The 27,510-nt window shown below is 31.3% G+C and overlaps 1 protein-coding gene across 1 annotated transcript in view; it reads right to left on the bottom strand.

The window, feature by feature from the left end:
* Window positions 1–27,510, bottom strand: part of LOC111710606 (uncharacterized) — a 62,147-nt gene that overhangs the window by 1,638 nt on the left and 32,999 nt on the right. Inside the window, exons 11-27 of the mRNA XM_023484717.1 lie at window positions 18,666–18,722; window positions 18,373–18,433; window positions 18,154–18,247; window positions 14,824–14,889; window positions 14,082–14,131; window positions 11,662–11,705; window positions 10,273–10,346; window positions 8,373–8,454; window positions 7,201–7,247; window positions 5,729–5,792; window positions 5,131–5,144; window positions 4,154–4,238; window positions 3,054–3,106; window positions 2,680–2,763; window positions 2,156–2,303; window positions 1,517–1,620; window positions 1,053–1,154 (exon numbers count right to left, since the gene is read on the bottom strand). Of these exons, the coding sequence (XP_023340485.1) occupies window positions 1,053–1,154; window positions 1,517–1,620; window positions 2,156–2,303; window positions 2,680–2,763; window positions 3,054–3,106; window positions 4,154–4,238; window positions 5,131–5,144; window positions 5,729–5,792; window positions 7,201–7,247; window positions 8,373–8,454; window positions 10,273–10,346; window positions 11,662–11,705; window positions 14,082–14,131; window positions 14,824–14,889; window positions 18,154–18,247; window positions 18,373–18,433; window positions 18,666–18,722 (1,229 nt within the window). The remainder of the gene's footprint in view (window positions 1–1,052; window positions 1,155–1,516; window positions 1,621–2,155; window positions 2,304–2,679; window positions 2,764–3,053; window positions 3,107–4,153; window positions 4,239–5,130; window positions 5,145–5,728; window positions 5,793–7,200; window positions 7,248–8,372; window positions 8,455–10,272; window positions 10,347–11,661; window positions 11,706–14,081; window positions 14,132–14,823; window positions 14,890–18,153; window positions 18,248–18,372; window positions 18,434–18,665; window positions 18,723–27,510) is intronic.

Raw genomic sequence — 27,510 nt, 5'->3', positions numbered from 1 at the left:
ATAGCTGAATTTATTCTGTTAACCTACCTTGATAGCTGTATTTATTCTGCTAACCTACCTTGATAGCTGAATTTATTCTGTTAACCTACCTTGATAGCTGTATTTATTCTGTTAACCTACCTTGATAGCTGAATTTATTCTGTTGACCTACCTTGATAGCTGTATTTATTCTGTTTACCTACCTTGATAGCTATATTTATTCTGTTAACCTACCTTGATAGCTGAATTTATTCTGTTAGCCTACCTTGATAGCTGTATTTATTCTGTTAACCTACCTTGATAGCTGAATTTATTCTGTTGACCTGCCTTGATAGCTGTATTTATTCTGTTAACTTACCTTGATAGCTGTATTTATTCTGTTAACTTACCTTAATAGCTGTATTTATTCTGTTAACCTACCTTAAAAGCTGTATTTATTCTGTTAACCTACCTTAATAGCTGTATCTATTCTGTTAACCTACCTTAATAGCTGTATTTATTCTGTTAACCTACCTTAAAAGCTGTATTTATTCTGTTAACCTACCTTAATAGCTGTATCTATTCTGTTAACCTACCTTGATAGCTGTATTTATTCTGTTAAACTACCTTAATAGCTGTATTTATTCTGTTAACCTACCTTGATAGCTGTATTTATTCTGTTGACCTACCTTAATAGCTGTATTTATTCTGTTAACCTACCTTAATAGCTGTATTTATTCTGTTAACCTACCTTATTAGCTGTATTTATTCTGTTAACCTACCTTGATAGCTGTATTCATATTCTGTTAACCTACCTTGATAGCTGTATTTATTCTGTTAACCTACCTTAATAGCTGTATTTATTCTGTTAACCTACCTTGAAAGCTGTATTTATTCTGTTAAACTACCTTAATAGCTGTATTTATTCTGTTAACCTACCTTGATAGCTGTATCTATTCTGTTAACCTACCTTGATAGCTGTATTTATTCTGTTAACCTACCTTGATAGCTGAATTTATTCTGTAAACCTGCATTGATAGCTGTATTTATTCTGTTAACCTACCTTGATAGCTGTATTTATTCTGTTAACCTACCTTAATAGCTGTATTTATTCTGTTAACCAGCCAAGTAAAGAGTCTGGTGTAGAGTGTTCTACAGATTTTATCTCTTATATCACTAGCCTCGGCAGAGTTAACCTATACAGTAGACACTGACAGTACAGAATGTGTGATTCTTATTGTTACATAAAACATATATATGTATAAGTTTTTTATTCAAAGTTATATTAATGTACATTGCACAATGTGCGTTCAGAAAATAGAAACACTTAATTGCGTTTATACGGATGATGTTTTGTTTTTAGGCACGTTGTTTTATATCTTATTACGCTTTTAGTAACTTAAGTTTAGGTTCATTAAATATTACTTTTTTTGGGGGGGGGGGCGATTTTCTAATTATGAAAGCAGATTTAGACCCTAGCTTACTTACAAAACTGAGACGCGGTAAAAAGTCGTCATTTATTGGATTGATATATCCGCCTAGTAATGTGTATAATTACCTCGCTAACCACCATATCTGAATTAAAACTAGTTGTCCGTGTCAGCAAAGACGACTTTAGAAGAGCAATATTACCAGCTAATAGTCCGGCCACCTCATAAACCTCTTTACAATAAATACAATAAATGTACTATTGATTAGGAGAACATGAGCCTATAAAGGATTTTTTTCAAAGTTCTTCTTTTCAATGATTAAAAATATCAAAATATCAGATGACTAGTTGTACTGAATTTTCTAATTAAAATTTGAGGCAAATCGGTCAAGGGGTTTATCAGTTATGATCTGACATCCTAACAAACACCCAAACAGAAAGACTAACACAGATTAATACTTTCTCTATGCAGATATCATTGTGAGATCATATGTCCATGAAAATGTTACTCAGCAATAAACAGGTCGTTTTCGACCGAATATAGTATCCAAATTCATCAAACTAATTCACGCAATAATAGAAGCCAGACCTATTAAGTCTTTGCCACAACCTGATGGCGATAACCCTTTGCAAAACATTTCAAACTTAGATTATTTTATCTAAGAAATATTTAAGTTCTACAACATTGGGGTGCAAAGATCTAGGAATTTAAAATCGTAGTTGTGACAAAGACACAATATCTTTAACAATCGATCAACGAAGACTCACCGTATTCATTTCCTATACTGCATCCCTCCGTACCGTCCATATTAGTGGTGGGCACGAAGTTGATATTCCCGAGCTTGAGCACGCTGGACACCAGCTTGAAGATGTTCATCATCTCATCCTTACTCAATCCAAGATCCTCCAGAGCTTTCTAAATTAACAAAACAAATCAATGTGACTGAAAGTAATAATGTGGAAGATATTATCGCTTTTCTAGATTTTAAATGTTTGTATCCAATAATTCCTATGTGTTTTCCTAATAATAATTATATTAATAATGATAATGATGATAATAATAATGAGAATAATAATAATAATAATAATGATAATGATAATGATAATGATAATGATAATGATAATAATAATAATAATAATAATAATAATAATAATAATATTAATAATGATAATAATAATAATAATAATAATAATAATAATAATAATATTAATAATGATAATGATGATAATAAAAATGATAATAATAATAATAACAATAATGATAATGGAGAATGATAATGATAATACAATACCTTTGTAATATGGAAATCTCTTCTATCTGTATTATGAGATTTTGTATTTGATGATTCGGAATGAAGCTGACCAGCCCCTCTCTCCTACAGGTCAATATTCAGGTCAACTTATTCATTTTAAATCCAAGATAGTTTGACCCCTAGTTTAATTTTAAACCACATTTTTTTACTTTTTAATTCAGATTTTTAAGAAGATGAAAAGAAACTAAGATTGCGTATTTTTTCATAGCGTGGAAAAGTAGAACACGTGACAGGTATTAAAAACTGAACCATTTTAAACATAGCAAACCCATTTAGTCCTTTAGTGGCAACTTCTAAGCATTGCTCACTTCAAACTTTTATATTTACGCCAATGTTAAAATTGAATATTGTTCCTGAGGTCTTAGAAGATTATATGAGTCCAGGTTTCTCTGGAGTTTCAGGTCTTCTACAATATACATGTTTTTTATATATATATATATATATATATATATATATATATATATATATATATATATATATATATATATATATATATATATATATATATATATACACATTTAAGTATACAAAATATTTAAATATTCCTCAACATACAAAATTTACATATGTTAATATTATTTATTTTGGTCTTGAATATCTTTATTTGTTTAAGATCTTTATATTAAAAATATTGATATATGTCTAAACTGATAAAATAGTATTATACTATATTTTTTATCAGACAATTTTATTAAGATATTTGAATCTACAACCAAAACTGTAACATTTGCACTCCTTAATTTAAGTTATGAAAACTGAACAAATCTATACAATACATATTATTTACTGTTCACTGAATATAATATAAGATGAATAAGATTGTTTTAGATTGAATACTAGACAATAATATTGTATAATAATATAATATCAGTCAGAGAGACTATTCAACCAAGGGGCTTACAGAAAACACCTAGAAATTTATATCTGTCCAGGGGGTATGTATTTATCTAAAATTTAATAATTATCCCTTCCCCTCTGAAAAAAGAAATTTTGATCCAGCAGTAGTTTTGTTTTCAAGGTTTGTTAACACTGAACTGGGAACAATAACAAATTATTGGAAATTATATATCAATGGGGTAAAACTTGACGCCGTTAATGGAATAAACAAAAAAATCGCGAATTCTGTTTGTTTTAATTGGTGGATTTTAATATTCGACCGTCCCACTCTTTACTAAAAAACTACAACTTCTTCGGTCAGTGTAATGTAGATACTAGATTACACCAGTACGCACAGAACATTTATCTTATGATGGTCCATAAACCTTCCCTGGGGTCATGGGGAGTTGCCATAAAAAATGTGTGCCCAATCGGTTTAGCCGTTTTTACGTCTATTTGATTCAACCAGACAGGCAGACAAGCAGAATATATGTATATTTATTTATATAGCTTACTAAGGGTATGTATATCTGCTCCAGAATATATGTAAATATATATATATATATTTATAGCTTACTAAGGGTATGTATATCTGCTCCAGAAATCAACTGATAGAAGATATGAAAGTTTCTCTCCTCTCTACCATATCTTGTTACCCGTGTCTGAAAAAAAACCAAATTAGAATAATGTTTATTCCTTCGATTATGTTACAATAATTTTTCATATTTTTTCTTATCCTTTCCCCTTTTCCCGTTCTTCGGTGGTATCTCCATCTTATTTCCGATTTGTACCAAGTTTCCATTTCCTGGTTCCGGAGAGGAATAAAGTTTTGTATAATTCAATACCATACAAATTTACTTCCAGCTAATAAACTGTATCGGAAACCACTGTACTGGTCTAAACTTATCCTCTTGCAAATTTTGTTTTTTTTATTATTATTCTATAATTTTTGATTGAAGGAACTTAATGAGCCACAAACTCTGATTCTCAGATCCAAACATTTTTGGAACCCAATCTTGTAAACCATTGATATTTTAAACTATGAATTCTGTTAGATCAAATAAGTTTAAAATATAAAAGGTTTACATCATCGGGTTGCAAAGACATAGATATTAAAAAATCAGAGATTATGACAAAACCTCTATTTCTTTGTTATTTTAAATATTTTATCTCCATAAATGAGATATTTCTGACTATACGCATAAACAATAAAAATTTCGCACTGTAACAAACTGTAAAAATGTAAAACAAACAAAAAACACAACACACTAAAATACTGCAAGTTACACCAACAAATTAACACAAACAACTAAAAAAATTCAACATACCACTGACAATTCACACAATGCAAAAAATAATACATGCAGCTGTATCAAAACAACAAAAAAAAATGTAAACTACATGAAAAAATACACTTTTAAAACACAATTAAAATACAAACACACGTACACTAAAGAACACATATAACACACTAAAAATACAAACAAAACAAAACACAAAAATAAACAAAAGACAACGAACACTGACTGGTTTACCAAAGCTTGAATCACTCACCTTCTCCAATAAATCTAAAAAAAATGATTTTATAATAAAAACTATAATAACGATATCATGGGAAAAAATAATTAAAGAGCCTCAATGCTTTAATGGGATATCTTTATGCGATAAAATTTGCTTTGTTGAAGTTTAATAATTCTAAAAACAATGTTATTGATTAAATAAAAAATTCCTTAAATAGCCTGAGCTGAAAACTTTAGAATAAGATATCCCGATTACTTAACCTGAGTATCCAATGGACACACTTTTGATTTTCTTCTTGAATCGTTCTTTCTTGGATAAAGTAGAAAAAAATCAAAAACCGGATATTAAAATTAGGGTCTCTCCCGTTCCTATGTAAAATCTTAAATGGCGCGCAAAATTTCAAATTTATCGGCTTCACATACGCGACTCTGATTGGTTGAATTTTATACACTTTTCAGGATACAAGTACAAGATTAGGTTAGTCCCGATATTAAGAAAAAGCGAAGATCAAGCAATAATCTCGATATCCACCATTCTAAAGTTTTCAGCTCTGGCGACTTATCATGTAAAATATAATTACAAATTTTTAATTTAATAACAAAATAAATAATAAAAAAGAAAATATACTTACAGCTCGTAATAATTCCACCGGTTGGATCTCCTTTAAAATCAAATGAAACCTCGATGTACTTTCCCTGGAAAAAGATTAATGAAAATATTTGATGAGCAGGGCTGAGTATAGTCTTGTATATTAATGCAGAGCAGTCCTAATCTATTCAAATGTAGATAAAAAGACTCTAGACTTCTCAACGGTTCTTTTCAGAAAATAAACTTGGGTCAGAAAGGCGTGAAGGAAAGGGTAGAAACTAAATCTAAGCTAAGCTATATTCAGAAAAACCAATATGGCGAATAAGAATCAGGAATTAATTATTAGATATGTATTTAATTAATAAATTTACATGGTTCGATATAGTGAGTCTTGAAAATTCCACTTTATCAACGAATTTTAAGAAAATAGATGCTTTGGAATAAATACAAGGTAACTGAAATTAAAATTGACCCTTTATTTATATACTCGCATGTCCGATTCACAATGGTACCTTGCTAACCTTTCTCTCAACAAAATTATGAAGCTTTTATTTATTCGAAAATACTTTCAATAATGGTTAGATTTCAGCCTATAGCCACTTTCATTTTTCCTTTAGCAGTCCCTTAAGTTGGAAAAATCTGTGACATCTTCCTCAAAATTGTTCAAATAACTTAACAGCACCACTGTGAATCGAGTGTAATTTAATGGAGATTACATAAACAGAATCTTTAAGAATTACAGATGGTTTTTTAAAATTAGTCAATTTTAGGATAAAAATAAATCCGGCGTCAGAATAATTTGATCAAATTAAATTAAAGTTCATTTCATTTTTGGACTAATTATCAAAAGAACTTAGTTCTAACTACAAACTCTGATTTCCTAGTCCCTTAATCTTTGCATAGTCATAGAGTATAGACCTTTAAAGAGTACGTTTGTCAACAATTAACACCATCATCAGGTTGCAAAGTTATAGAGACTAGAAAATCTTTGTTTGTTGAAACAAATAAACAGAATTCTATTTCAGGAAATACAATATCCAGAACTCTATTTCATGAAAGACAATATCCAGAATTCTATTTCAGGAAAGACAATATCCAGAATTCTATTTCAGGAAAGACAATATCCAGAATTCTATTTCAGGAAAGACAATATCCAGAATTCTATTTCAGGAAAGATAATATCCAGAATTCTATTTCAGGAAAGACAATATCCAGAATTCTATTTCAGGAAAGACAATATCCAGAATTCTATTTCAGGAAAGACAATATCTAGAATTCTATTTCAGGAAAGACAACATCCAGAATTCTATTTCAGGAAAGACAATATCCAGAATTCTGCTTAAGGAAAAGACAGTTTCGAACGGACAATTTTCGGATCGGATAACTGCTGGGAAATATCATTAAAATTATCTAAAATTAGGTTACGCCTTCTGAGTCGTCGTAGCTACGAATTCTGTATCTGTCTTTTTACAAAGATTCTGGAAATGTATTTATGAAATTTCTGTTTATACTTACAAATCTCGATGAATTATCATTGTGTTGAGTTTTAGCGTTACCAAACCCTGAAAATAGAAATTTATTCATTTCATGAAAGAAATATTTCTTTTTTGAAATAACTAAAATCTGTTTTTCGTAATCTTAAACCTATGAGAATCATACATGTAAATCCTGTTAAAACCAAATATCTTAACGAAAATAAAAAATATTTTGACTTAAAAAAGAAATAACTAGCAAAAAATTTAAATTTCTTTAATTTTCTGTTTCCATTAATAAAAAATCCCTCTCCTTAAATATATTCTTGATGTTTTCAGTACCCCCCCTCATCCCTCTCCTTAAATGTTCTTGTTGTTTAAGTGTTGGAGAGTGGAAGAAGCTGAAGTGTGTAAATTTGCGCATGGTTTTGTATATAAATTGTCAGTATGGTTGTACAGTGGTGTAACGAGTACTAGAGATATATGAATCCTAGAATAGAATTCTTAATAGAACTCAAACCCAGCTTCATGTGGTATTTACAATGCACTATATACAGAGGATTAGGTATTTAAAATCAGAAAGCTTATAAAGTAAAATTAAAACATTGCTACAAAGCACAGTACACTGCTCTGTTTAAAATAAAATTGTTTTCAACAAATGTTAACTGATCAATTATAGTTAACCAAATGTTATTTATCTTAAGTGATCGTAGACTGTAGATAGTGGAGACATAACTTATTGAACAATGGCATTTTTTGTTTACAACGGTACCCTGAAAAGCTTTGATCGAATGACCAAGAATTAATTGGACATCTATATTATTCTAGCTGAAAATTGACTGTTTTAAAATTCAGATTCTCAAAAAAGTGACATGCGAATTTATATTAATGAAGTAATGGAGAAAATTGTCAGAATGAAACCCTTTTTTCATCTATAAAAACGACGACATCTTCCACATTATTGATTCGATAAAGGTGTAAAGGTTACGACACGGGCAGCCGTAGTACATTTGAATTTCCGAGCCGGGTCAACCTTTCAGGTCCCAGTTTGTAGTGTATCGCCCGGACGTTGGGTAAATAAAGCAGACACTCAATAGAACTAGTCGGTGCAACAAGGTTGACGCGATCAGACTTTAGGTTGAATTTACTTTTACTAGATGGTCAGGAGTGCGTGACGATTGGAGTATTTTTTCTATAAAAAATATTTATATTTACCCTCTAGAACTGGATTTGATTGAAGAAGTTGGTATTTGATATCATGGAACTCAGCTGAATGATGTGTAACAGCAGCAATATACTGCACATTTAACAACTCAATATACGTTAATAGGATAGATCTTGTCTCTTATAAAGTTGAAAATGTATTATTGCTGGGACCGACTTTAATGAATTTGAGCTACGTCGCTGAACTACCTACTGCCGGTTCAAATTTGAGCCACCGATTGAAAGTTAAAGATAAAGGATTTGAATCGGTTGTAGGGTGTTCAAATTCATTAAATTCGGTCCCAGGTCGATATGGCGTATATATGAAAGTGAACCAAGGAAATTTGTATGTTCTGATGTAACAAATGAGACTGCTGAACTACAAATAGTTACAATTATAGTTATAAAACTTGTACCCTTTTCAAAAACTTTTATACTCGCGTAGTGCTTTTGCAATCATATTATTTGTTAACTTGAAGATAAAAACTTTATTTTATATCATGTAAAATTCAAAAGTCACAGTTAGACTTGTTAAATGCATTTGACTATGAGGAATCATCAAAGAAATTGAGCCTTAGCCACAAATTCAAATCTTCTAATCCTTATAACTTTGCATCTTGATGGTGTGTGTAAACTTTGATTATTTTATCTAAGAAAATATATTTTGAAATTTACAAAGGTGAAGGGATTAGAAAATCAAAGTTTGAGCCAAAAACTTTATGGAAAACTATGAAACAATATTTGTCTATCTGATGTAATTCCAGGGAGTGAAAAAATACAATACATAGAGAGTGGACTAGATGGATAACCCTTCTGTATGTTAAACAGATGATTGTTTACATTGGCCCCCGTTGTTTACCGTTTGCCTCCAAATTATTTCTTGCATATTAAAATAAAAAGTAGTAGTCTCTGTTTGTTTGTATGTCCGATCATAACTCAGAAACTCAAGACCAATCATTGCCTAAAATTTTGATTGGGAACTTGGAAGAACCACAGGAATGTTCTCCGCTTGGTTTTGAAATTCTAAGTTGAGTGGATCGACTTGTATAGGGGAAAATATTTAAAATTCTAAGTTGAGTGGATCGACTTGTATAGGGGAAAATATTTAAAATTCTAAGTTGAGTGGATCGACTTGTATAGGGGAAAATATTTAAAATTCTAAGTTGAGTGGATCGACTTGTATAGGGGAAAATATTTGAAATTCTAAGTTGAGTGGATCGACTTGTATAGGGGAAAATATTTAAAATCGTAATTTAGGCCAAGCTCGGGTAAACGGCGGGAGTAACTATGAGTAACCTGGGCAACGAGTACTAAGTTCTAACATAATTTTCCTTTTATATTGAGGAGATGCTTGACATCTGTGAATTCTTATGTAAAATATATTGTCCTTTGTTCATCAAGTGCAGACAATCTTCAAACTCGTGATATCGTAGAAATTTCAAACTATGAATTCTGTGAGATTAAACAATCTAAGTTCACACCATAATGTTGCAAAGATATACGGCTTAGACAATTTTAGTTTTGGTTAAGACTCAATTTCTTGGTTCAAGGAAGGATAACAAATTCCAAAATGTTTAATCCGACATTTTTTATGAAGGACTTCATTTAAGATGAATACAAGCTCGAGGGAAGTGTTTAAATCTTCTTAGAGAGCATTTCCTGTACCAGGTTACATTTGTTGCATAAAAAGGGTTAGGTCGACTTTACATTGGGTAGTCCAGACTTGACCGTACGACTAAAGGCTTATACAGTACATGTCAGTACATGTTGATTGTTGAACCGGGTTGGATCATGCCACTTTTAGAGTAGGGTACCTGATATTCTACAGTTTACATTAAAACTGGGAAAAAGGAGGAAAGGGAAAAAAATATGAAAACTTGATTGAATATAATTGTACTGCTGCGTTGTTTTCCTGTAAAACCAGTTTTCCTGCTTCTGTTTTCCCTGAACCGCTTTCCCCCGTCAGCAGTACGGCCTGGTCCTCGCCTAAACACAGACGTAAAACGTGTATGATTGAGTACACAAAGTACAACAGTACATAAAGTAACTATTCAATAGAGTTCGCACAGTGTTTAGAAAAAAAAGGACACTGAGGTTTTTCCAATAAGGCTAAAATTTGCTACCCTTATCTGTAAAAAAAACGGTTTAGAAATCAAAATGTGCAGAGCGGAAACCTTTTGAATAACCTTCAGCCAAAGGAATTGAGTCGTTGCCACAAACTCTGATTTTCTAATCTCTATATATTTGCAACCCATTGTCGTAGACCTTTGATATTTCAAACTGTAAATTCTGTTAGCTCAAAAAATCTAAGTTTGAATATGAAAATTTTATGCCACAATGATGCAAAGATATAGGGAATAGGGATGAGAAAATTTGAGTTTTGTTGCAAAGACTCAATTCCTTTTTATTTAATTTTGGCTGGCGTAATTTTCCTGAGCCCGCGACTTAAAAAATTTGTAGATATTAGACTCAGGTCTAAGCTGTCATTACGACTAATTAATGACTCAAGCTTAAGGATCTAAGTTGTAACTAAATTTTCCACTGAGTTTGTTTTATTAAACTAGTTTAAAATCGTATTTTGTGGATTTTCATGGTTAAAATTGGAAGATTCCTAAAATTGATTAGAATAATACTGAGCATTGAGGCTAATTCTCCACTGAAACCAACAAACGTCGGATTTAACTCCGTAAATCCATAGCCGAAGATCTTGCAGCTGTCAATCACGTGAAACAAGCTGTCGTTAGAGCTGGGTCTAATATTGAGCCTTAAACCTGGGTTTAAGGAATTAGACTCCAGCCGAAGTTTTTTAATTGCGGTAAGGAGATTGCATTTGACTGATTTGAACCGATTACAATTCTTTCTATTTTAAATGTTCCAACTTAAAAGCTTGAACACTAAGAGTTCAAATCAAAATTTACAGAAAAATTCATGAAAGTATTTAATCTATAATATAATACAATAAAAAATCTCTTTGTAATCAAATTTCTGAGAGTTCTTTAATTTCCAAAGAGATTAGATTAATATAATTGATTTTTATTGATATTCCTAATTTCATTTCTCTGAAGCAAGAAAAAAGAATATTTTATGTCCTCTAAGTTCATATTTCAACAACAGATAAATCCAACAGAAAAAAATAAAAATTTGTTTTCATTTACTATAAAAAATAAAACTTTTAGCAAAAAAAAGTTAAGAGAAAATTTTATGTGTAAAATGCAATCGCGAAACATTAAACAAACTTAAAAAACTTTCCATTTATATGTTGTGACATAAATCACGAAAACATTTAATTGATCCTAATTACCTCTGTCCCGCAGAGCGTGCCAGGCCCGGTCCGCCAAGGAATATCTAGAACAATAGATAAATATAAAAAAATTCTGACAATTTTTTGCCTACCTATTTTTTTCTCTTGTTTTTACAGTCTTTAGAGAAACTTATATGGGTTGAAAGATAAATAGGTGGGTTGATAGATAGATAAGTTGATAGATAAATAGATGGATAGAAGACTTAGAAAAAGGGGATCACAAGACAAAATTATATTAATTTAAGCTTTGATCTGACTCATCCTTTGAATGATAATACCCTAAAGGGATGAGAAATGTCTGGATGTGTCATAAGAAAAGAGAAATTGAATTAAACTAAATAAGAGGGCGCAGAACAGAAATGAAATGCCAACACCAAGGTCCTAAATAAACCATTTGGCGGGTTTTCAATTTCCAAATGTATGTCTTCTCATTAAAATCTTTTAAAGTCTTTTTAAATTCTTTTTAAACCTTTTAATTTCTGCTTTGATAAGAATTGTAACAAAGGCAAAAATATAAATAACACTTTGCTGAAATCGAACAAAGGAATTGAATCTTTGCCACAAACTCTGATTTTCTGATCCCTTTATCTTTGCAACCTAATATCGGAGACCTTAGATATTCCAAATTATAAATTCTGTTAGATCAAATAATTTAAATTTGCAAAATTATAAGTGTCACACATGAGAAAATTAAAAATGAACAAAAAACATAATCCACATGGAAAGCCTGAGTCCGAATTTAATGAATTTTAGCAGTCAAAACCCGGTTTCATTTGAGCGCCGACTTAAATCTTGAAACATTGAATACAAATTTAAGTGGAACCAACCATATTTAAGTCGCGGCTCAAATTCTTTAAATTCGGCCCCTGAATTAATCTTTTAACGCTGTATTAGTATTACTGAATTCTCTCAAACTGAATCTTGTTCTTTTTTAATATTTCCGATCAATGATTGACTATTTTATAATAAAAGTACGACCTTTAAAAAATAATTTTCGCCTTGTTCGCATAGCTTGTCCTCACTGGGATTTACATGTAACATTGATGTAACAATGACTGTCTGTGATGCATAAGTGAAAAAAAAACCCAACTATTACATCCGTAGCTCTATCTGAATTATCTGTGAAAAAAAACCAACTATTACATCCGTAGCTCTATCTGAATTATCTGTGAAAAAAAACCAACTATTACATCCGTAGCTCTATCTGAATTATCTGTGAAAAAAAACCAACTATTACATCCGTAGCTCTATCTGAATTATCTGTGAAAACAAACCCAACTATTACATCCGTAGCTCTATCTGAATTGTCTGTGAAAACAAACCCAACTACAACACCCGTAGCTCAATCTGAATTATCTGTGAAAACAAACGCAACTACAACACCCGTAGCTCTATCTGAATTATCAGTGAAAAAAGGCTTATTTGTGAAAATAAATACTGCAGGAAGTTCTCCACATTTAGACTCTTTTGGCGCATTGTAATGTTTTGGAATTACACACCATTATTCTACACTTTCCAGGCAGGGGTCCATATATGTTTCCATTTCTGATCCCAAATGGGGTTGGGGTTGAAAGTACATTTTTGGGCATGAAAATACACTTTCAACAGTGAATCCCAGATATATGAATACATAGACCGTCATAAGTTTTTTGATAATTCTAAAGAAACTTCTTTTTATTTTTAATTCAAGGTAAATTAATAATAGCCCTCAAATATGAATGCAATTGATATATTAATCTTAAACTCATTTTTCCGCGGCATTTGATCTTAAATATGTAATACGACATTATACAAAACTCTTACTATGTATTCATATATCTGGGATTTACTGCATGACATTGTGAACTTTTGCTTTCCAGGCAGGGATCCATTTATGCTTCCATTTCTGATCCCAAATGGGATCGGGGTTGAAAGTACATTTTAGGGCATGAAAATACACTTTCCATGACATTGTGAACTTTTTGCAGTTATTTTTCGCATCATGTACTACACCATAAAAATGGGTATCAATATCAATCAATCAACATTTGTAATCGTATTACATGGAAGAGATGCCACGACCCACTTATATTAAATTGCACGACTTGCGATAACTAGCAAAGAATTGAGTTTTTGCAATAAATTCAGATTTTTAACTCCCTATATCTTTGCAACCCTATATCGTGGACATTACATTTCAAACTATGAATTTTCAAGAAGTGTAAACCTGGTCCTTTCTAACCAACTCATTAAATATGACATTAGAAGACTTTATTTCAGGTACAATTCAAAATAAAATATTCAAATCGTTATATGTAAAGAATTTTAGGTCGTCATTTAAATCTCATCCTTTGTGGATATTACTGTACATATTGAAGGCAATCAATGTTAAACAATGGTTTTAAAAAAGTAAAATAAAAAATCATAGATATTTTACTTACATGTGTGGTGGGAGTTGTATGAGAGGTTGGGTTCTGTACGCGTCTATCACCTAAATTAAGGTACAGTGAGAACCAGAAAAATGTAGAATGTATGTCGTCTTTGTTCTTCCTTTTACCAATTTTCAATAAAGGAAATGAGTTTATACAACAACCTCTTATTTTCTAATCCTTTATCTAGCTTTGCAACCTGATGTCGTAGACTTTTGATATTTTAAACAATTTAAAATTCAAAAAATTCCACCATCATGGTTTGGCAAGTATATCTAGGGGTTAGAAAATCAGTTTCTTTATTAATTATATCTTGAAAGGTTTTTTGTTTCTGTTGCAATTTACAAAATTATTCCTGAACGACGTTTCATAACAAGGAGAAAAATGAGAGAGTTCTGATTGTATTTAATATCAGAAAATTAAAATATTAAGAAATCAGGGGTAAATAGTTTTTAAAGTGACACCTTACTGACTTGGGAGGCTCTGGAGGGCGTAAACTAAAAAAATACTTTTGTTTTACTTTATTCTAGAGCTGAAATTCAGAAAATAAATCTAAAATGAAAGATCTTAAAAAAAAAGTATAAATTATTTTTAAGAAGCTGGGAGGGAGAGAGAAATTATTTTAAAAAAAAGATGATCAATGATATCAAGTATATCATTCTCTAATCTTGGATTGGAGAGTGGTCCCTGCAAATGTAAACAACAGGTTTCAGAGATAATTTTAAAATGAACGAATAAATAAAAAAATATTTACCTCAGGAGTGTATAATGAAAGTTTCTTATATGAATTAATTGAAAGCAGAACCGTGGAAGCCCAGGTCTAAAAATAAATAGTTTTTGAAACTTTAAAAATATCAAATACGTTGTAATTTCAAGTGAATTGCCAGTTGAAGAAGGTTGTTCCTGATTCCCAATAGTACCCCGTAAACTTTTATCTAATCAATAATGAGGAAGATATTGTCATTTTTCTTTAAAGTGTTAAGTTCTACACAGGGCGGATTAAAGTTCTCTACCTGTGTGCTTAGTTAGCTGTACTGTACACTTTCAACTGTTTCACGGTGGACTAAGCCAGTGGGGTCGGTCAAATAGGCCTAGGATTGGGCCGGGTACTGTAAAAAGTCTGAACGCGCCATGAGAGTTGTCATAGTTAGCCCTCTCACGGGACTATGCCAAGAAAATTGACCCCTGTCGTATGTTAGTCTGGTTAGGGCGACGTACCGTACCATAGGATCGGGTCAGTACACGCTGTTATCTGGCAGGCCGGTACAAATTGGGCAGGTCCTGTTCGAATTCAAATTTACTACGGGGATAGAGTGGTTTACTAATATTGATAGGACAGACAATCCTTATAATAAATAAATATGCAGTACGCTCTCGGTATAGTTGATGGCCTATACAATTATTAATTAATTAGCGTGCATCATCACTCTATACACTATAACCTCGTTGGTTCCACAGCACAAATCCGCAAATGACTTTGATAGCGAAACCTCCTCGGGAAAAAAATCTACTTCCATGGAGGAAAACATGGATATCTCTTTCCGTGTTGACACAGGTTATAGGAGTTTCGTTGTGAAAAAGACATGATATTTTTAAACTAAAAGTTTACTTGAAATTACGTTTACAATTCCTTAACAACGTATTTGAACTTGAAAGAATTCTGAATTTATTTCTTCCCCGCTTCATTTTCTTGAAGCAAAATAATTTCCCTTTTTAAATATTGAGTTTATGTTGAATTGGAGTTTTGAAAATATTGGAAGACAAACACCTTGCACATTTCATCCTAAATAGCTTAAAGTTCATATTTCACATAGTTCACATAGTTTAGGCAGTTTAATTTGTGACAGTACGGTGTTCGGACAATATGGATTTCTGACATCATCCATCTTTTTGTTTTCAAAAGTCACATANCGGCAAAATCCAATCGGCCGGCCCTCGGATATGTCTTATGTGGCAGAGTAACATAACATAACCCATATTTCATAGGGCTAAGAGTTAAAGTAAATGATTGTATAAAATCCGTGGGTCTCTGATTTAAATGATTTAAAGAACATATTGTTAAAAAAATTCAATTTTTAATTACACTTTTTAAAGTACAAATAGTTTAAAGAAACACTGTTTAAAATAAGAATAGTTTAAAGAAACACTGTTTAAAGTAAGAATTGTTTAAAGAAACACTGTTTAAAGTACAAATAATTTAAAGAAACACTGTTTAAAATAAAAATAGTTTATAGAAACACTGTTTAAAGTACAACTAGTTTATAGAAACACTGTTTAAAGTACAAATAGTTTAAAGAAACACTGTTTAAAGTACGAATAGTTTAAAGAAACGCTGTTTAAAGTACAAATAGTTAAAAGAAACACTGTTTAAAATAAGAATAGTTTATAGAAACACTGTTTAAAGTACAACTAGTTTATAGAAACACTTTTTAAAGTACGAATACTTTAAAGAAACGCTGTTTAAAGTACAAATAGTTTAAAGAAAAAATGTTTATAGTACAACTAGTTTAAAGAAACACTGTTTTAAGTACGAATAGTTAAAATTACACTTTTAAAGTACAAATAGTTTAAAGAAACACTGTTTAAAATAAGAATAGTTTATAGAAACACTGTTTAAAGTAAGAATAGTTTAAAGAAACGCTGTTTAAAGTACAAATAGTTTAAAGAAACACTGTTTAAAGTACAAATAATTTAATGAAACACTTTTTAAAGTACGAATACTTTCAAGAAACACAGTTTAAAGTACAAATATTTTAAAGTACGAATAGTTTGAAAAAAAATGTTTTAAAGTAAGAATAGTTAAAGAAACACTGTTTAAAGTGAGAATAGTTTAAAGAAACATAGTTTTAAGTAAAAATAGTTTAAAGAAACACTGTTTAAAGTAAGAATAGTTTAAAGAAACATAGTTTAAAGTACAAATAGTTTGAAGAATCACTGTTTTGTTTAAAGTACGAATAGTTTGAAGAATCACTGTTTTGTTTAAAGTAAGAATGGTTAAAAGTAGTACAAACAGTTTAAAGTTCACATGGTTAAAAGTAGTCCAAACAGTTTAAATAAAGTACACATGGTTAAAAGTAGTCCAAACAGTTTAGAGTACACATGGTTAAAAGTAGTCCAAACAGTTTAAAGTACACATGGTTAAAAGTAGTCCAAACAGTTTAAAGTTCACATGGTTAAAAGTAGTCCAAACAGTTTAGAGTACACATGGTTAAAAGTAGTCCAAACAGTTTAAAGTACACATGGTTAAAAGTAGTCCAAACAGTTTAAAGTACACATGGTTAAAAGTAGTCCAAACAGTTTAGAGTTCACATGGTTAAAAGTAGTCCAAACAGTTTAGAGTACACATGGTTAAAAGTAGTCCAAACAGTTTAAAGTTCACATGGTTAAAAGTAGTCCAAACAGTTTAAAGTACACATGGTTAAAAGTAGTCCAAACAGTTTAGAGTACACATGGTTAAAAGTAGTTCAAACAGTTTAAAGTACACATGGTTAAAAGTAGTCCAAACAGTTTAAAGTTGACATGGTTAAAAGTAGTCCAAACAGCTTAAAGTTCACATGGTTATAGTAATCCAAACAGTTTAAAGTACACATGGTTAAAAGTAGTCCAAACAGTTTAAAGTACACATGGTTAAAAGTAGTCCAGACATTTTAAAGTTCACATGGTTAAAGTAATCCAAACAGTTTAAAGTTTACATGGTTAAAAGTAGTCCAAACAGTTTAGAGTACACATGGTTAAAAGTAGTCCAAACAGTTTAAAGCTCACATGATTAAAACAATCCAAATAGTTTAAAATACCCATGGCTTATAGGACATCCAGTTTAAAGAAGTATTGTTAAATGCACAAATTCTTAAAAAAAATAACCTTTACTGAGTTCACATAGTTCAAAATGATCAAGTTTGGACAACACTTAACTTAGAAAAAAGTTTATAAAAAATGATCTAAAGATTGCTGAAGACTAGTCTCTAGCTTGGAAAATTGTTGTGTTAGTCTACAAAATTAAAATAAATAATATTGACTATCAAGGAGGTCACGAAGGTGTAAAAATTAATAAATAAGGTAGTTAAAACATTATAATTATACTTACATATATCTGATCATGTTTGAATCTTGTATGAAGGTTTTCTATAATATTATCTTCAGTAATAGATTCTAAGCTAACCAGGTCTCCTAGCCCAACAGTACACGCTGTTATCTGGCAGGCCGGTACAAATTTAATAATATAATAATAACAATAATAATAATAATAATAATAATAATAATAATAATAATAATAATAATAATAATAATAATAATAATAATAATAACCTGGTCCAGGTCTAATCGTTGAAGGCTGTGTCCGCTATGCAAACTGGAACCACCAGATTCTAAGTTATCAAGTAAAAGAATGTTAACAAAATATTTTCAAAATATAATAATTATCAATTTTCTTCTTTGTCTCTGTTACATAAATCCGTAAGAAACCACCTTAATGACAAGAATACTTGCCCAGACACATGTTTTTAATGGTACCCTTGTGAATCAAGCATATACAACTCTTCAACGAAGGGTCACTTAAAACTTCAATTTCAATTTCTATATATAAATATATATTTATACCTGTAGGCGTTGAATCACGGGACGGGTCAAACTTATTCAAAATTTTACTAGAACCACCTAAGTAAAAATAATAATTAAAAAATAGAATAATTTCATGAGTTTCACAGATATTAAATACTGTTGTACTATATGTTGTAGATACAAATTGTAGATCAATACAGAGGCGTATACAGGGGGGGGCTTTATGGGCTAATCCCCCCCAGGAGAAGTAAAAACTATGATTTTCAGTGAGATAAAGCACTTGATCATACATAAACAATTTATAGTTTTCGAAATTACTAAGACAATTTCTGTCCACAACTTCTATGAACCGAGTTTAATAAGTGCGCACTGAAGCAGGAACTGTAAACACAGAATAAATCACTCTCAACTAAGCTTTCGGCGTGTACTACAGTATTCTGCCTTACACTGACCGAAGATATAGTAGAGTTTAGCTGAATAAGTATTTATAGAACACTATAGTTTCAGAAGAAGTAAATATTTCCATTCACTGATAGCGCCGATTTAAGGATTCGTATCTCTAATTGGATAATGAGATAGATAGAAAGATAGATGATACCGCCATACTATTTCTATTGGTTCAGAATAGACAACAAACACATGACTGAACCCTGATTGGATCAGGCGCTAATGGACTCGGCATACATGAGTGAGAAGGGGTTAAAAATTGAATGTTTTAATGTAATTGAACAAAATATATGAAGTATTTCCAAAACTGTTAAAGGGAGTGTTCGCGAAAAATGAAAGGGGGTATAGGCTTAATGCGCTTTTGATCGATACTATTAAATGGATTTTTCTACGATCCTAGTCGTATGTTGCAACTTCCTCAATTTGTACGGACACTACGTTCTTCGGTATTAGTCGTTTTAAACAATTTTCTCCTTATAGACGCAACAGATAGAAGTAAGATTAGTAGCGCAAAAGCGTTTTTTATCGCATTAAGCCTATACCCCCTTTCATTTTTTGCGAACACTCCCTTTAAGTACATATAAAAATATCCACAAATCGGAAATCGGTGAAAACACCAATAAGGAAGTCAAAAACAAGGACGACCCTCTGATAAATATTTAAGTGAAATGTGAAATTTTATTTCATTATTTTTGAAAGTATTAATAACAGTTTTATTTGATATTATTTCTGACGTCACGGATACAGAATACATAGAGAAGCATCCCAATAATCCTTTCTTTCCGTCCCTGCAGTATAGAAACTCCTTGATAAAATTTATATTCTGAGTCGACCTAGATCTGCATATATTATGATTTCATATCAAATATTTGTTAAACTAACTTTACAATCTTTTCTGATTTAATCATTCAGCTGGAAATATACAGGATACAGAATACAGAATACAGAATACAAGATACACGATACAGGAGACGGCAAGTTGCTGTGATACAGAATACTGGATCACTCCTGTATGCCGAGTCCATTAGCGCCTGAACCAATAAAATAGTATGGCGGTATCATCTATCTTTCTATCTATCTAATTATCCAATTAGAGTTACGAATCCTTCAATCGGCGCTTTCAGTTAATGGAAATATTTACTTCTACTGAAACTATAGTGAGATATAGCTTGCATAATACAGGAAGTGAGATGCAGGCTACAGGATACAGAATACCGGATAACGGACAAACGATAGAAGATAGGGATACAGGATACAGAATATAGTATACAGGATACAGAATACAGTATACAGAATACAAAATACAGGATACAGGATACAGAAAATTGGAAAATGATAATAATAACCATTCAATCATCATTAATGTTAAACCAAGGCTAACCCCCCGGCCCATCAAATTAACCCTTAAAAAACGTTTCCAACGCTCACAATAATTGAACGTATTTCCGAAAATTTAAAAATTTGGTTTTCAAATTTTCTTTGGCATAAATTTCAAAGTAAACGATTTTTACCAAATAAATGCTCTATAATAAATCTGTATTCATAATAGAATCTATGAATACACCATAAATCTGTTTCATAATATATGCAAAAACCAAAAAAAAAATTATTGAAACTTATCTTTAAATAGAGAATATTTCTTTTTTTGAACAATCGTTTTTTAATGATAAAACTCATAGATCCTGAATTCAGTTAACGGAGAAAGTTAGAAAGTAAATAATTATTTATTAATACTTATTTACTTTATAATGTTTTTCTGCTATAAGAAAGAATGAAATGTACAAATGCAAAAAAGTACAATAAAATGTACAAGTACAAGAACAATACAACGCAAGTACAATACAAAGTAGGTACAAAAAGTACAAGAAATGCAATCAATGGAATAATTATTTATTAATTATATAATCTAGAAATAACAGAAGAACATAAAAAGTATGTTGTATTCTGCTATAGTCAGTTCTGATATGGTTTATAGTTGTTTTGTACACACCCCTTTAGGCCTGGGGTAGGGGGTGGGGGGGGGAAGGGGAAGCATTTTGTTAAAACCACAATAAGCTTTTCTTTTAAATTATGTCGCTTAACTACATACTGCCGGTTCAAAGTTCAAGATTAAGGAAAGATTTGAATCGGTGATTCAAAGGAATTGAGTCTTTTCCACAAACTCTGATTTTCTATTCCCTATATATTTCAAACTCAGATAATTTGATTTAACAGAATTCATGGTTTGAAATATCTAAGCTGAATTCCTTTGAACCGGCGCGACGGTAGACAGTTTATTTATAAAATTTAGTCCCTGGAAAAGTAAAAAATCTCTTTTTTGAGTTCATAGGGTAAAGCACAAAGTGAAGTAAATGCCAAACAAATGACTGGATTTCATTTGAGAGAAAACAAATATTGAAGAAACCAAGCAACCAAGCAACCAAGCAACCAAGCAACAAAGCAGCCAAGCACCCAAGCAACCAAGCAACCAAGCAACCAAGCAACAAAGCAGCCAAGCAACTAAGCAACCAAGCAACCAAGCAAACAAGGATTCAAGCAACCAAGCAACCAAGCAACCAAGCAACCAAGGATTCAAGCAACCAAGCAACCAAGCAACCAAGCAACCAAGCAACCAAGCAACCAAGCAACCAAGCAACCAAGCAATAAAGCAATAAAGCAACCAAGCAACCAAGCAACAAAGCAACCAAGGATTCAAGCAAACAATAACAAAAATTCCCACAAACATGTAATCCTAACAGTTCCAAGGGGATTCCTTTAGATCAGATTTCATAAGCCACCATAGTTTCAGTAGAAGTGAATATTTCCATTTACTGTTATAGCGCCGATTGAAGGATTCATATCTCTAATTGGATAATGAGATAAATAGAAAGATAGATGTTACCGCCATACTATTTCTATTGGTTGAGAATAGACAACAAACACATTACAGAACCCTGATTGGATCAGGCGCTCAAGGACTCGGCATACAGGAGTGTTAAGCAGAAATCTTATTCCTTCAATTTCATGAGCGCACAACTACCTTTGATCTAGCAGAATTCATAGTTTGAAATATCAAATGTATATGGCATCGGGATGCAAAGATATAGTGATTAGAAAATCCGATTTTGAGCCAGGAACTCAAATTCTCTATAAAAATGACAATTCACGGACACGAAGAGTTTTCAAAATAATAACTTAACTAGAAGTTCAACTTTGCAAAGGGAAACTTATTTGAACTTGCTTCTCTAGAATTTTTTATCTAAAACGTTAAATAAAGCTTTAAAAGCTGGATTTACGGCCATTTGCACCGAGCATAATAAAATAAAATTTATTTTCTATTTTCTATTCAAGAAAACAAATAAAATGTTTGAAACATATTCTTGAACCCAGTGTCCGAATTTAATGAATTTGAGCCGAGTCTCAAATCCCTCAAATCTTAAATCTTAAAATTTAAAGCCGCGGCTTAAATTTAAGCCGCGGCTCAAATTCTTTAAATTCGGCCTCAGGGTTGTTAATTTTTACAGAGAGTGATCAGTTTTATAAAAACTATTTACTACAAAGAAGAAGACTTTGATACGACTCATTTTAATCCTTAGAGGGCAGATTTTTCGTATTTTGTGTATTTTATATGAATTTTATGTAAATATGTTCTACTTTCGTAGACTGTAACTTCTCTTAACAAACTACCTATATTTTAAATATATTTTTCATACTATGTATTCTAAATATTTATATTACATACATACAAGGTCTTCTATGCGATTGTTGACGGATTTTGAAGGAGAGATGTAAATATGGCGGACAATATTCCGATGTAGGCAGGATGCACTTCGATGTGGTTAATTTTACGTAGACAAAATTCGACTTTCAGATTTTAGAATCTAAAACAATTTAAAGGGACTGTAAGCGCAATTTGAAGCAACCCTTCATGCTGAGATGAAAATGCCCGATTCACAATGGTACATTTTAAAGTATAAATTAGATATCAATGTATATAATATTTAAAAACTAATTATGTTCAATGGTAGATTCTCTACAAAAGTGACTTGCGCATTTCTACTAAAGGAAAACATACAGATATTATCAGGATTAAATACTTTAAAACCTAAAATATCTTCCACATTATTAATCAGATTAAGGTCTTAAGGGTATCGGAACATTGCCATACAGTCTTTGTGAAATTCTTAAAAAAAAACGATGACGAACGCCGACAAATTGCAACACCCCCCCTTCCCCCTATAACTACTCAGCAAAAACATTAGACTTGAAAGGAAGTGTTCGATGAATAGAGCCTTGAAATCCTAAACCGTTTACATCAAAATTTAAATATCTGCACCTTTCCCGTCAGTAATATTCAGTTCTCAAAATCTTAGTCTCGAGTATATATTGAAGACTAAAGGGAATCCAGCGCTGCCAAGGTTACTAAAAGTTACTCCCGGCGTTTACCCGCACTTGAACGATTTTTACCGGGAAACTAAATTTTCGCTTTTAAAGTCGATCCACCCAACTTAGAATCTCAAAACCAAGCTCAGAAAATTTCCGTGGATCTTTCAAGTTTCCTCATCAAAATTTGAGGCAAGTCGGTCCAGGGGTTCCCGAGTTATGATCTGACAAACAAACCGGCAGACAAACAGAGATTAAAAAATTATATATAGATTGTAAATAAAGCATCATTTCCCATATTTTTGTTTAATCTGGTTAAAGATTTTAGTTCTTTATTCCTTGATTAAAGGGACTTGTACACATAATTTCTAGTAACCCTCCATTCATGAGATGTCTTGTTCATAACTGTACCCTGGGATATCCCGCAAAAGTGACTTGTTTATTAAAACTTTAAAAATGAAAAATTTTATGAAACAATGTGGTTCGGATGTTCAGATTTTTTCCTTATAAAAGAGTAAATAATTTTTTTACTTTTAAAAATTGGCTTATAATCAAGATGTTTATCAATATGTATTCTTTCCAAAGAAAAGTTATGTTTTGTATAAGGTTACGGAACAGCTTGAAAAACTTTAATTAATACAATTATATTTTCACACAAAAATTAAAAGAGAGAAAAAATGAAACTCTGTGAAATTAACTTTCTTGTGTTGTTTTGGTTAAGATTAAGAGGATTATGAGAAAACCTAGAGGGTATAATAAAAATTCTCTTATCTATAACTGGTATCAAGCACATTACTCAATAATCTTAACAATCCCTTCACGCACCTCTACCACTTTAGTAAAAGTAAATTCAACTTAAAGTCTGACCACTCAATCTTGTTGCACCAGCTAGTCCTGTCAATAGAGCTATAGGTACAGTACAAACTGGGACCGGAAAGGTTGACCCGTCTCGGAAATTCAAATGTACTACGACTGCCCGTGCCTTTATCTATTAATATAAAGTATAATAATCTCTTTTTGTTTGTTTTTTTTGTATGTCAGATCTTAACTTATGAATCCCTTGAACGACGTGCCTCAAATTTATGATTGAGGAACTCGGTATTACCACAACTTAGTTTTTGGTTTAAAATTTCTAAGTGGAGCTGGTTAATATTTTTAGGGAAAATATAATTTCTGAGGAAAGCTAGTATTAAGATAAACGGTAAATAAGAAAACGTACTTTTTACAGAAAGAAAATATTTTGAGAATTTTCAGTTTTGCTAAAAGAAGCTTGGCAAGGTTTAGAGATGTGAATTATTGCTAAAATTATTCCAACTTGGTAGATAAATAATATTTAAACTTTGTAAATAAATAACATTTAAACTTGGTAAGTAAACAATATTTAAACTAACAAACTTAGATCATATTTCCTTGTATATAATCCTAGACAAATTACATAACTAATTATACTACAGAAACAACAATAACATGAATATTATTATAGTTTATCATCTTAATCTTCTTCTTAAAGGGGATGTCATTGTATTTATAAAAAGTCACGTCTCTTAAAGGAATTGTAGACATAATTTCAAGTGTTAATTTTTTTGTAAAAAAGTTATTTTTTTTGTAAAAAAAAGTTATTTTTTTTGTAAAAAAAGTTATTTTTTTGTAAAAAAATAAAACATTTTCTTTCAAAAGTATAGATAGTTTTGTCCCTAGGTTTTTCAAATCTTTAAATGGAATATTCTCTTTCAACTTTAACTTTCGAACTTTGAAGGTAAAAGTTTCTATTTTGAAAACATGTGAAATAAAATGTATCAAAATTACAATTTTACTTTTTAACTAGCTTGTCAAAAACTTTTTACATCCCAATAAAGTGTTATTTAAGCATTTTGGTTTTAAACACACTTCCTACTTTACAAATGAACACTTTGAATAAAGAAACGTGAAAAAATTATTCCAATTTTTCTACATAGGACAGGGAGTTATATCATTATATTTCTTTTTAAGTTCGAAGAAAGAAACTAACTGATTACACATTTCACCCATCAGAATTAGTAGTTCGAAAGTTTACAACATTAGATTTCAGAAATATATAAATTATTGTGGCGAGTATTAAGTTTTTTAACTTTACAATGAGATAAAGGTTGAAACTTCAAAAATAGATTTAGATTTATAGCTGCTGTCAACATTACGACAATTTACTTAATATTAATTGCTAAAACGAATGAATATCTATTTAAATTTTTTTTTAACTTTATCAACGGTATTATAGGTATAAATAGGTATTTTGGAAAGCAGGGTAGCTATGAAACTAATAAAACTTTTTTTAAGAGCATTCCAAGGGCCTAGAAATCATGGCTGATTTTTCAGAGTTCAACACATGCATAAAACATGCATATTTAATCAAATTTTTAACGGATTTAAATTTTAAATGACCATCCATTTGATAACCTACATGTCTGATTCACAACGGGTTAGAAGCAAATAAATGCATCATTGAAGCAAGGTTTAAAGTGTTCTCAGTGATTTATTCAAAAATCTCGAAGATAAAATTTGCATTTCTTATTTATGACTTTAATTTTAGATATTTTTTTTCAGGGGTGTATACTGCATTTCTACTCTCATTTTCAACCAATCGGCCTTTTACTTCCTTATTCTACCACTCCACATATTACTCTCTTATTCAATTAACCAATCCACATTTTACTCCCTTTTTCAATTAACCACTCCACATTTTACTCCCTTATTCAATTAACCAATCCACATTTTACTCCCTTATTCTACTAATCCACATGTTACTCTCTTATTCAATTAACCAATCCACATTTTACTCCCTTAGTCTACCAATCCACATTTTAATCCCTTATTCTACCAATCCGCATTTTACTCCCTTATTCTACCAATCCACATTTTACTCCCTTATTCTACCAATCCTTTTCTTCATTATTCTACCAATCCACATTATACTCAATTAGTCTACCAATCCACATTATACTCCCTTATTATACCAATCCACATGTAACTCCCTTATTCTACCAATCCAAATTTAACTCCCTTATTCTACCAATCAATATTTTACTCCCTTATTCTACCAATCGACATTTTACTCCCTTATTCTACCAATCGACATTTTACTCCCTTAGTCTACCAATCCACATTTAACTCCCTTATTCTATCAATCCACATTATACTCCCTTATTCTACTAATCCACATTATAATCCCTTATTCTACTAATCCACATTTTACTCCCTTAGTCTGCCAATCCACATTATACTCCCTTAGTCTACCAATCCACATTTTACTCCCTTAGTCTACCAATCCACATTTTACTCCCTTATTCTACCAATCCGCATTTTACTCCCTTAGTCTACCAATCCACATTTTACTCCCTTAGTCTAACAATCCACATTTTACTCCCTTAGTCTACCAATCCACATTTTACTCCCTTATTCTACCCATCCACGTTTTACTCCCTTATTCTATTAATCCTCATTGTACTCCCTTATTCTACCAATCCACATTATACTCCCTACTGATATGTTCATTTTTCCATCTCATTGGGGGATTATAACAATTCCTCTGTTGACAGTCGACCCCTCTTGGAACCCTCCTGGACCCCTCTTGGAACCCTCCTAGAACCATTTTCTAAATATATATCCGTTGCCGTCTATTTGATCTCTTCCTTCCGTACCATAATTTATCGTTTCATCCTCTCTTCTCTCTATTCCATCCATCCATGATCCGGATCCGGATCAAAATCAAATGGATCCTGCTTCACAAGGTACAATTAAACATTTATCCTTAGTTAACATCTCTTACCCGCGTAATCCTTTTCAGTGATAAAATAAAAAAGCTAGTTTATCAACCTAACCCCCCTCTATCCCTATTCCTTCTTTTCCATTGGAACAACCAGTGCTTAGAATCCGGTTCCGTTGGATCCGCAATATTTTGACTTCCCCGGATCCGTATCCAAGGGGCAAAATTTCAGCCAAAAACTGTAAAAAAAACATTTTATTTGGTAAAACCAAATAAATTATAGTTATTTTTCGTTTCTTCAATTGTAATTTATTAGTTCTACACCCCCCCCCCCCC

This window comes from Eurytemora carolleeae, unplaced genomic scaffold, assembly GCF_000591075.1.
Source record: "Eurytemora carolleeae unplaced genomic scaffold, Eaff_2.0 scaffold1079, whole genome shotgun sequence".
Classification (NCBI taxonomy): Eukaryota; Metazoa; Arthropoda; class Copepoda; order Calanoida; family Temoridae; genus Eurytemora; species Eurytemora carolleeae.
This window is presented reverse-complemented; position numbering and strand designations above follow the sequence as displayed.